The sequence below is a fragment of the Otolemur garnettii genome, unplaced genomic scaffold (genome assembly GCF_000181295.1).
Source record: "Otolemur garnettii isolate 467f Iridium unplaced genomic scaffold, OtoGar3 scaffold00071, whole genome shotgun sequence".
Taxonomy (NCBI): domain Eukaryota; kingdom Metazoa; phylum Chordata; class Mammalia; order Primates; family Galagidae; genus Otolemur; species Otolemur garnettii.
Window position 1 is genome coordinate 1396344 of NW_003852466.1, and position 12642 is coordinate 1408985.

The 12642-nt window shown below is 36.2% G+C and overlaps 1 protein-coding gene across 1 annotated transcript; it reads right to left on the minus strand.

Annotated features, from left to right (window-relative positions):
- Positions 1-6224: 6224 nt before the first annotated feature.
- On the minus strand, positions 6225-8908 carry LOC100966901 (olfactory receptor 7E24-like). The gene is given in 3 exon segments (XM_023515409.1): positions 6225-6982; positions 7783-7894; positions 8891-8908. Coding segments are annotated over 3 exon segments (888 nt in total).
- Between the last annotated feature and the right edge of the window lie 3734 nt (positions 8909-12642).

The following is a 12642-nucleotide window of genomic DNA, read 5'->3' on the forward strand; positions in this document are numbered from 1 at the left end:
AAAAAAAAAAAAAAAAAAAAAATTTGGACTTTTTTAATGCAATAATAACAAATAAATCTCATGCTCTTCTATTAAAAAAGAAAACATTGAAATCACTGTCCACTGTCATAGAAGAGAGTTTATGGATATATGACATCCATATATCCAGCATTTTCTTTCCTCACTCTAGACCTGTATCTTCATTAGAAATGAAGGACCCCTTGGAGAAAAAAAAAAATGTTTTGTTCAATTTTTATCAGGATGATATAATGGGGTCTAGGTTTATTAAACAGTATTTATAAGAAAAAGAATCACAGAACTTTGGGTAGACTTCAAAAGGTTCTTCAAATGATAAAGGGTATATTAAAATTTGTACAAATTTCTCGAGTGTACATCAGCAACAAAAGTCAGAAGATAGTATCCTCTTCTTTCTTTTTATGATGCTATTTACGTGAGGAGAAATTAGGAAAAGCATTTAAAAAAAGAATTCTTTTACTGCACAAAAATAACCATCGTGGTTTTCGTAAAATACAGCTTCTACCTATCTTACTCTTTGGCCATGATCTTAGTGTCTGATTCCATCCATTCACCATGAAGTGAGTTCACTTTAATATTAAAATTTTGCTACTTGAGACATTTTACTCAGGAGAATATATTCCAGATCCCTCCATGTAAACAAAATGTCTCAAGAACTTCTATGAAACCTACTTATATTTACTCACATTTTCTTATGAAAGATAGAACACAACTATAGCCCAGGATGAAGGAGAGAAATGGAGTGGGAAAGAAGGGGAGTGGGGAGGCTTGAAGGAGGGAGGGTGAAAGGTGGGACCACACCTATGGACCATATGATAAGGGTACAAGTCAAATCTGTGAAATGTAGAACATAGATGTTTTGTCACAATAATCAAGTAAATGAGGTTAAAGCTATGATGATTGGTTTGATGTAACCACATCAGATTGTATAAAAAAAATCAGCACATCGTACCCCACATATACATGAATGTATTCATGATCTATGTGTATTTGACTTAATAAAATTAAAAAAATAATAAAAATAATTTTGCTACTACTCAAATATCTAAATGGTCTCGAGTCTGAGCATCTTCTTAAGCCCACTTTTGCATTCTGGCACTTTGATCACTTGGTTTCCTCTAAATTTATCATGGGTATTTATCAACACACAGGTAAACAACATTCTTTCTTCCATAGCTAATGTAATTGGGTATATGTTCAGGTTACATTATATCAGTCAGTAAAAAATATTCTTGATTTTTTCATCCAGATAGCTCTGAGCCATGAGGATCTCATGGGTGGATACTGCAGGCTATAAAGAATCATATTTCCCATTCAATCTATTTTATCAACTTTAATAAAGGCAAGAAAAAGTACATGTCATCCATGACCTCAGTATGAGATAACACACACAATCTAGAAAGAAGACACTGTGAATGATTTGGGTGGATGAGAAGATGCCTGCATGATGCCTCTCCCCTAGAGAGTTCTGGAAGTGATGATTGGGTGTGCACATTTGGGTCAATCCTCTAAATGAGACCCCAGAAATCCCCAGATAGAAGCCCAGGGTGAAGTGAAATGGAAAGAAATGGGACCACCTGCTCAGCAACATTGGAGGTACTCATGGAAGGCACCCACATAGGGGGAATGGACAGCAGAGAGAACCCAGGGCTCCATGCTTCCCCTCAGGACATTGCAATCAGAACAGAAGGAGGGCCCCCACACCAGGACAAGCCTCTGGACTGGTACAGAAACCTGACTGCAGTTGCTCCAGAGAGAAGGCATAGCTGGTTTGAGAGTCCTGGACACTCTGGCTAGTGCTGTTGTAACATCCCAAACCCAGAATGGTACTTGTATACCAGGGTCAGATCTGTAACTACTACCTCCCCCTCATCCTGCTGGGTGGGGAAGGAACAGGAGTCATGGTGTTCATGTGTGCCCCATGGGTGGGTGACATGGACTCCCACCATTACCATCATCTGGGGACCTGGGCTGAGAAGTAGACCATGCACCACTGCTGTGACCTGGGTGATCTCAATCAACAGCACCTCCTCCTTTCTGATTTGGATGATCTTTATTTCTTTCTGTTGCCTGCTTTCTCTGACTAGGACTTCCATTACTAAATAGAATAGAAGTGGCGTCAATGGGCACTTGTCTTATTTGTATTCTTAGGAGGAATGTTTTCAACATTTTCTCATTCAATATGATGTTGGCTGTGGGTTTGTCATATAAAGCTTTTATTATTTTAAGGCTGTTCATTTTTTTTTGCCTAGTTTCTTAGGGGGGTTTTAATCATAAAGTGGTACTAGATTTTATCAAATGCTTTTTCTACATCTATTGAGATGATCACATGGTATTTGTTTTCAATTCTGATTAGATGGTGAATCACGTTTATTGATTTCCATCTATGAAAGCATCCTTGCGTTCTTTGGATGAAGCCCACTTGATAAAGCTGAATTATCTTTGAGATGTGCTATTTAATTCAATTTGCTAGCATTTTGTGAGGAATTTTGTATCTGTGTTCATGAGGGATATGGGTCCATAGTTTTGTTTTTGTAGTTTTAATTGTTGTTGTTTTGTCCTTTCCTGGCTATAATAGGGAGGCACTGGCTCATAGATTGAGTTAGAAAGGGCTCTTGCCTTGATCTTGTGGAACAGCTTTGATAGAGTAGGTGCTAATTCCTGGTAGGTCTGGTCGAACTAGCTGTGATGATGTCCAGTCTTGGGTGCTTTTTTTGTTGAAAGAGTTACTATTATTTCAATATTACTATTCATTATTGTTCTGGTCAAGATTTCTATTGTGAGTGTGTGTGTGCATGCACATATGGATGTGTGCATGTGTGTGTGTGATTCAAGCTTGAAAGGTTGGATATTTCAAATAAATTCTCAATTTCATATGGATTTTCTAATTTATGCATGTAAGGATTTGTTGCAATCACAGATGATATTTTGTATTTCTGTGGTATCAGTTATAATGTCTCCTTTATCATTTATGATTGAGCTTATTTCAGTTTTTTTCTGATTAATGTAGCTAATAGTCTATTCTGTTTATCTTTTTAAGGAACCAACTTCTTGTTCCCTTGATTATTTATATTGTTGTTATTTGATTTCCATTTTCTCTAAGCTTTGTTATTTCTTTTCCGCTGCAAGCTTTGGGTTTGGTTTGCCCTTTTTCTATTTCCTTGATATGTAACATTACATCATTAATTTCTGATCTTTCTGTGTTTTTGATATAAGCATTTAAGCCTATGAACTTAACAGAACTTCTGCTTATCTCATAGATTTTGGAAGCTTATATCATCTATATCATTTAATTCAAAAAAGCATTTGATTTCCATCTTAATTTCTTCATCAACACAACATCATTCAGCAGCAGGCTGTTTAATTTCCATGACTGTGTTTAGGTTTAAGGATTACTCTTGGAATTGATACTAGTTTCATTCCACTGTGATCTGAGAAGATACACAATATGATTTTGATTTTTCTACAACTTGTTTTGTGGGCTGACATATGATCTATCTTGGATAACATCCCAGGTGCTGATGAGAATAATTTATATTCTGCAGATTAGGGGTAGACTGTTCTGTAAATATCTGTTAGATCCATTTGTTGTGGAGTCTCATTTAAGTCCAGTGTTTCTAGGCTGATCTTCTGCTTCCATGATCTCTCCAGTTCTGTTAGTGGATTGTTGAAGTCCCTGGTAATTACGATGATGTTGTTTATTTATTCACTTAAATATAGTCATATTTGTCAAATTAATCTGGGGGGCTCCTGGGTTATATGCATATATCTTTAGGACCATTATATCTTCTTGTTGAATTGCTTCCTTTATAATTATATAACAAGTATACTATAATTGTGTTGGAGTGCAGCCCCCCATACCTAAGCATAGTAGTTTATTCTCAAGGGCTCCCTGAGGAACGTGACTCTAAGCTTCTTATTCTGAGAATATGTTTAGATCTGCCTAAAAGCAGACAGCATGTTTACAGATAAGATAGCTGGTGAGTCTCGCCAGGTTGTAGCTGGAGATAACACTTGCTGAGGCAGTGGGCTGCTGTATCCTGTATCTCCCCCCCTTACTTACACAACAGTTGTCAGTTTTAGCTTAGAGGATGTGGGCAAACAGGAACAGACATCCTGGCGCTTTTGTAGTTAAGTCTGAAGTAAAAATGCCTTTTTTAACTGTGCTTGTGATCAGTAGCAGTTTTGGGCTGATTTGGAGTTTTAATGGCAGTTTTAACATCTTACCTTGTTTCACTTCTTTTTGCTATTTTTAACCTTTACTAAGACAAGTTTATAAGGAGCTCAATAAACATGGGTGTTTGCTGTGTGCCTGATAGAGCCTCAGCCCCCCTTTTCATTCCAATCATTTTGTATAGCAGTGCTTTCCTCTGCGTCTCCGAACAAGGAGTTTCATGAGACACTTTCATATTTGTCTCTTTCATCATTGTTAATTTAAAGTCTATTTTATCTGATGTAAGAATCATATGCCCATCAACTGAGAAGGAGAAAATGAAAATGTGAGATATATACACACACATACATATACATACACACAACATGGAGTACTACACAGTGATAACAAAGAATGAAATAATGTTCTTTGCATCAACTTGGATGGAGCTAGAGACCATTATTCTAAGTGCACTATCTCCTCAGGAATGGAAAAACAGACATCACTTGTTCTCACTTATTAGTGGGAGCTGAATGAGGGACACATATGATCAGAAAGCGGAGGAATGGATACTGGAAACTAAGAAGGTGGAAGGAGGAGGGAGACTAATAGTGAAAATCTACCTATTGTGTAAAGTGTTGTCCACTACTTTGGTGGCAATTACCCTAAAAGCCAAGGTGTCAGCATGATACAATCCATGCATGTTACACAAAACCTCTTGTACTCTCTCTCTCTCTCTCTCTATATATATATATATATATATATGATATATATATCTCCATCCAATGGAAGAAATAATTTCTAGTGTTCAGTAGAACTGTGGAGTGAATAGTATTAACAATAATTTAGGGCACTTTTTTTTTGGAGTCTTTGTCACTCTTGGTAAAGTGCTATGGCATCTTCAGCTCACATCAACTTCAAACTTTTGGGCTAAAGTGATCTTCTTCCCTCAGCCTCCCAAGTAGCTGGGACTAAAAGTGCCCTCAACAACACCTGGCTATTTTTAGAGATGAGGTCTCACTCTACATCAGGCTGGTCTTGAATTTGTGAGCTCAGGCAGTCCACCTGCCTCAGTCTCCCAGAGTGCTGGGATTACAGACATGAACCACTGTGCCCTGACTTTGTGCATATTTTAAATAAACTAGAAGACAGGATTTTGAATGTTCATAATTAAAAGAAATGATTAATTGTTCAAGGTGATATGTATTACATTGATCCAATAAAATGTAAAACTATTATGCACCAATTAAAAATGAAAAGGAAAAAATTCTGTAAAAAAAGATTATTCCATCATATTGGTTAAAGAAAAGAAAACTTCATTGCCTAGTGATAAAATATAATCTTTTTTAACTTACCTATTTGACCTTAAATAATTTGGACTTCATCATCTGACTCATTGCTGCTGCTAAAAATCCTAATACCTGAAGAAGTTCAACTAAATAAAAAATCTCTGGTGTAAGACACAATCATTGACATTTTAGACTTTCTCGAGTTTTATGAACGCCAACCTGAGGGCCAGTCATGTGGATCCTCATACATAACCTGCCTAAGTAGGTTTCATAGATTGAATATGTAAAGAAAATACACATGAACTGTGAGAAGGGATATAACTGTGAACTACAGTAAGTCTTCACTTAACATGCTTCCTAGTTTCTTGGAAGCTGTGATTTCAAGCAAAATGGACTATAATGAACCCAATGTTTCTTTCCTCATAAACATTATAACTAAATAAAGTGGAATAACAATGTTATCTGAGGACTCATCTTAAGTTGTTTCCCTTCAGTTACAGTTTCAAGAACCTGTCAACATTAAGTGAGGATTGATTCTGTTTAACAGAGAGTTGTGATTTCACCTAGATTTCAGGGTCATAGCTCAGAACTAAAGCTATATTGTATTCAGTCATGATATTTGTGATGAAAAAGGGATAGAATATTCACTCATTCTAATTGATGACATAATGGAGAAAGCAATATGAAATGTGGGGAGAGTAGAAAGCCATCAAACAAAGAAAATAATGAGCCTAAGAGGCAGGATCTACAGATCTAGATACCTGACTTCACTGCATTTTCCACTCCACACTACAAAAATGATAGAACTGTTGGACTATTTTGCTCTGCAGCCTCCACAAGGCATTTTTAATATGTGTGTTTATCAGGCTGTAGATAAAGGGATTTAACATAGGGATAACTACAGTGTACATCACTGATGCTATTGCACTCTCCCTGGGGGAGGGTGACCCAGCTGAACTGAGGTATACTCCAATTCCTGTTCCATAAAATAAGCAAAAATCTGACAAGTGAGACCCACAGGTGGAGAAGGCTTTATACTTCCCATTTGAAGAGGGAATTCTCAAAAAGGAAGAAACAATTTTATAGTAAGAGAACAGGATAACTGAGATAGGAAGAAAACCAAATATGGCACCAGAGAAATACAGAATTATGTTATTGATGAAACTATCAGAATAGGCAAGATTAAGGATTTGTCAGGGCTCACAGAAGAAATTAGAAAGTTTCACATCCTTAAATTGGGTGAATTGTAAGACAATTAAATTGTGCAGGTGGGAATCCAGAACACTAAGAAGAAAAGACACCAAAATGAAGAAGCCATAGAGACATGGACTCATGATGACTTGGTAATGCAGGGGGTGACAGATGGCCACAAGCTGGTCATAGGTCATCATGGTCAGAAGACTATCATCCATACAAACAAAAAGCACAAAAAGAGACATCTGCATCAGGCAGCCTCCATAGGAGATGAGTCTTCTGTGAGTTTGGATGTCCAGAATCATCTTGGGAACAGTGATGGAGATGAAACGATGTTGGTGTGGATGTGGATAAAAGGGAACACTGCTGCACTGCTTTTGGGAATGTAAGCTAGTACATTCCTTTTGGAAAGAAGTTTGGAGAACACCCAGGGATCTAAAAATTGACCTTCTGTTGGATCCTGTAATTCCTCTACTAGGAGTATATCCAAAGACCAAGAATCACTTTGCAAAAAATCTATTTGCACCAGATTATTCACTGTAGCTCAATTCATAATAGCCAAGTCATGGAAGAAGTCTAAGTGCCCATTGACCCATGAATGGATTAACAAATTGTTGTAGACATGTACCGTGGAATACTATGCAGCCTTAAAAAAGATGAAGCCTTTACCTCTTTTATGTTTACATGGAGGGATCTGGAACACATTCTCCTGTGTAAAATGTCTCAAGAATGGAGGAAAAAATATCCAACATACTCCGTACTTCTATGAAACCTACTTATATTTACTCACACTTTCCTATGAAAGATAGAACACAACTGTAACCCATGATGAAGGACAAAAATGGAGTGGGAAAAGAGGGGAGAGGGAAGGTTTGACAGGGGGAGGGTAAAAAGCTGTACCACACCTATGGAGCATATGACAAGGGTACAAGTCATATCTGTAAAGTGTAAAACATAGATGTTTTGGCAAAATAATCAAGTATATGAGGTGAAAGCTATATTGATTGGTTTAATGTAACCACATCAGATTGTATAAAAAAAATCAGCACATTGTATTCCACATATGCATAAACTTATTCACGATCTATGTGTATTTGACTTAACTTAATAAAAAAGAAAATAAAATGAAACAGGTGTAGGCCAAGAACAGGATGGAGAGGAAAAAGTACATGGGGGTGTGTAGGTGGGAGTCAGAGCAGACAGCCAGGAGGATGAGCAGGTTCCTGAACACTGCAGCAAGATACTTTAACAGGAATAGCCCAAGAAGGATGGGCTGAAGCTCTGGATCCTTAGCAAGTCCCTGGAGGAGGAATTATGAGACTCCTGTTAGATTTTGTGTTTTATTGCAGCTTGGACATCTTTTGGAAAGAAAAGAGGGTTGGAAAAACAAAAGCATGTAAACCAGCACCCAGCACTGTAACTGTATTTTGTTTTTTTATTTCTTTCCCCTTTTCTCCTTACTGCAAGAATGTAACTGTATTTTCAATACAAGCAATTCACAAGGAAAATTTCCATATTTGAGGATCATACAGTCTCAGCAATAGTTCTCAATGTGACCAACTCAATCATTTTAGAATTCTTCATAATTCATTTTGTGTTAGTCACCACTTCCTGCACACACCTACCTTCAGGCACTCTACTTAATAACGTGAGAAGAGCAAGATCACTAGTGATAACAAATCTATGATTACTGTAAAACACAGCCTACATTTTAAGAAAAAATGTAGAATAATAAATGTCCTTCCACCCTTAATAAAAATATTTATTTTAATTAACGCAAGCTAGGAAACAGTCAATGTTTCTCTTTTTTATTCTAATATAGTGCCATATATTTCCTTGATTTAGTATATGTGTAAATCATGTCATAAGATAATTGAATTAATGTTGGTAGTGCATTAGCTGAAAATTTTTTACATGCCAATTATGTTTTAGAGTTTTCCTCATCTTAAGTTTTCTCATTCTTTCTTCATGGAAGTAAGTGATCACTCAAACATGGGGGTTTTCTTTTCTTTTTTTTTTTTTTTTCCATTTCAAGTGTTTTTTTTTTTTTATTTATTAAATCATAGCTTTGTACATTGATGCAGTCATGGGGTACAGTGATTGCATTAATGGTGTTACAGTGGTGTTTTCATATACAATTTAAAATACTTTCATCAAACTGGCTAACGTAGCCTTCATGTCATTTTCTTAGTTATTGAGTTAAGACATTCATACTCTGCTTTTAGAGAGATTCACTTACCCTTGTAAGATAAACCATCCCTCCACCCATGCACCCATCCACCTTCCTGCCTGCCTCTCCCCCACACACCTCCCCATATTTTAAGGCTATAATTAGGTTATAACATTCCTATGAAAGCTATAAATAAGTTTCAAAATAGGGCTGTGTACATTGGATAGTTTTTCTTCCATTTTTGAGATACTTTGCTAAGAAGAACATATTCCATCTCCATCCATGTAAACATGAAGGAGGTAAAGTCTCCATCTTTCTTTAGGGCTGCATAATATTCCATGGTGTACGTATTCCACAGTTTATTGATCCATTCATGGGTCAATGGGCACTTGGGCTTCTTCAATGACCTAGCAATTATGAATTGGACTGTAATAAACATTCTGATATAAATATCTTTGTTGTAATGTGGTTTTTGGTCCTCTGGATATATACCTAATAAAGGAATTATAGGGTCAAATGGCAAGTCTATTTTTAGTTCTCTAAGTGTTCTCCAGATATCGTTCCAGAAGGAACCTATTAGTTTGCATTCCCACCAGCAGTGTAGAAGTGTTCCCTTTTCTCCACTTCGACGCCAACATCTCTGGTTTTGGGATTTTGTGATATGGGCTAATCTTACTGGAGTTAGGTGATACCTCAAAGTAGTTTTGATTTGCATTTCTCTGATGATTGAGGATAGTGAGCATTTTTTCATGTATCTGTAGGCCATGCGCCTATCTTCTTTAGAGAAATTTCTATTCAAGTCCCTTGCCCATCCTGAGATGGGATCACTTGTTCTCTTCTTGCTAATATCTTGGAGTTCTCTATGGATTCTGGTTATTAAACCTTTGTTGGAGACATAACCTGCAAATATCTTCTCCCATTCTGAGGGCTGTCTGGTTGCTTTACTTCTTGTGTTCTTGGGTGCAGAAGCTCTTTAGTTTGATCAGGTCCCAATAGTGTATTTTTGATGTTGCTTCAATTGCTGGGGGGATCTTCCTGATAAAATTTTCGCCCAGGCCAATTTCTTCAAGTGTTTTCCCTACACTTTCTTCTAGTATTTTCATAGTTTTATGTATTAAGTTTAAATCTTTAATCCAGTGAGAGTCTATCTTAGTTAATAGTGAAAGTTGTGGTTCCAGTTTCAGTCTTCTACAGGTTGCCAGCTAGTTTGCCCAGCACCATTTGTTGAATAGGGCATCTTTTCTCCACTCAATGTTTTTAATTGGCTTGTCAAAGATCTGGTAACAGTAAGCAACTGGATTCATCTTTTGGCTCTCTATTCTGTTTCATACATCTACCTCTCTATTTTGTGCCAGTACCATGCTGTTATAATCACTATCGATTTATAGTATAATCTGAGGTCTGGTAGTGTGATTCCACCTGCTTTGTTTTTATTCCTGAGTAATGTCTTGGCTATTCGAGGTTTTTTCTGATTCCATATAAAATGAAGTATTATTTTTTCAAGATCTTGAAAATATGACAGTGGAGCTTTAATGGGGATTGCATTAAAATTATATATTGCTTTGGGTAGTATTGACATTTTAACAATGTTGATTCTTCCCAGCCATGAGCATGGTATGTTTTTCCATTTGTTAACATTCTACGAAGAAAAAGTTATTTCTTCGTAGTTCTCTTTATAGCTATCTTTCACATCCTTTGTTAAGTAGACTGCCAAATATTTCATCTTATTTGGCACTACTGTGAACAGAGTAGTGTCCTTGGTTGTTTTTTCAGCTTGGCTGCTGTTGGTATATATAAAGGATACAAATTTATGAGTGTTGATTTTGTAACCTGAGACACTGCTGTATTCCTTGATCATTTCTAGGAGTTTTGTAGTTGAATTCCTGGTGTTTTCCAGATATAATCATATAATCTGTGAAAAGCGAAAGTTTAATCCCTTCTGACCCTATATGGATGCCCTTAATCACCTTGTACTTCCTAATTGCAATGGCTAAAACTTTTATGACAATGTTAAAGAGCAGTGGACAGAATGGGCAACCTTGCCCATTTCCTGAGCTGAGTGAAAATGATTTCAATTTAACTCCATTCAATACGATATTGGTGGTGGATTTACTGTACATGGCCTCTATCAGTTTAAGAAATGTCCCTTCTATGCCAATTTTCTTAAGTGTTCTGATCATGAAGGAATGATGGATATTATCAAAAGCTTTTTATGCATCAATTGAGAGAATCATATGATCTTTGTTTTTAAATTTGTTTATGTGATGAATTATATTTATAAATTTACGTATGTTGAACCATCTTTAAGATATTGGGATAAAACCCTCTTCGTCGTGGTATATAATTTGTTTGATGTGTTGCTGGATTCTGTTTGTTAGGATCTTGTTGAATATTTTCACATCAATGTTCATTAGTGATATTGGTCTATAATTTTCTTTTCTTGTTGGGTCTTTTCCTGGTTTATGTATCAAGGTGATGTTTGCTTCATAGAATGTGTTAGGTAGTATTCCATCTATTTTTATATTTTGAAAAAGGTTTAGTAATATAGGTACTAGTTCCTCTTTAAAGGTTTGGTAGAATTCTGATGTGAAACCATCTTTCTGTTCTCTTAAAGAAGGCTTTCAATGCCATAAATTTCCCTCTTAGGACTGTCTTTGCAGTATCCCAGAGGTTCTGATAACTCGTGTCTTCATTGTCATTTTGTTCTAAAAATTGGTAATTTCCTTCTTGATCTCATCTCTGACTCATCTATCATTCAGCATAAGGTTATTTAGCTTCCATGTTTTTGTATGAGTCTACAAATTGCTGTTGTTACTGAGATCAACTTTTATTCCATGATGATCTGAGAAGATGCATGGAATAATTTCTGTTCTTTTAAATTTGCTGAGATTAGACTTGTGACCTAAGATATGATCAATTTTCCAACATGTTCTATGGACTGATGAGAAAAATGTGTATTCATTTTTGTTAGGCTGAAATGTTCAGTAAATGTCTGTTAAATCCAAAAGTTGAATAGTTAAATTTAAATCTAAAATTTATTTGCCAAGCTTCTTATTGGATGATCTATCCAACACTGCCAAAAGATGTGTTAAAATCTCCAACTATGATGGAGCTGGGGGATATCAAGTTTCTCGTGCCTGTTAGAGTGTCCGTTATAAATTGAGGTGCATTCTTGTTGGGTGCATAAATATTGATAATTGAGATTTCATCATATTGAGTACTACCCTTAACAAATATAAAGTGGCCATCCTTTTTTTTAAAATTTATTTTTAGTTTTTTATTTCTTATAGCATAACTGTGTACATTAATGCAATCATGGGGTACACTGTGCTGTTTTCATATACATTTTGACATACTCTCATCAAACTGGTTAACATAACCTTCATGTCATTTTCTTAGTTATTGAGTTAAAATGTTCATACTCTGCTTTTAGAAAGATTTATTTGTACCCTTGTAAGATAAACCATAGAGGTGACCCCACCAATCACCCTCCCTCCCCTCATTTCCCCCCTCAACTCCCCCTCCCACCCCCTTCCCATAATATAAGTCTATAATTAGGTTATGACATTCTTATAAAAGCTATGCATTAGTTTCAAAGTAGGGCTGTGTACATTGGATACTTTTTATTCCATTATTGAGCTACTTTGCTAAGAAGAACATTTTCTAAGTCCATCCATATAAACATGAAAGAGGTAAAGGCTCCATCTTTCTTTAGGTCTGCATAGTATTCCATGGTGTACACATACCATAATTTATTGATCCATTTGTGGGTCGATGGGCATTTGAGCTTCTTCCATGACCTAACAATTATGAATTGGGCT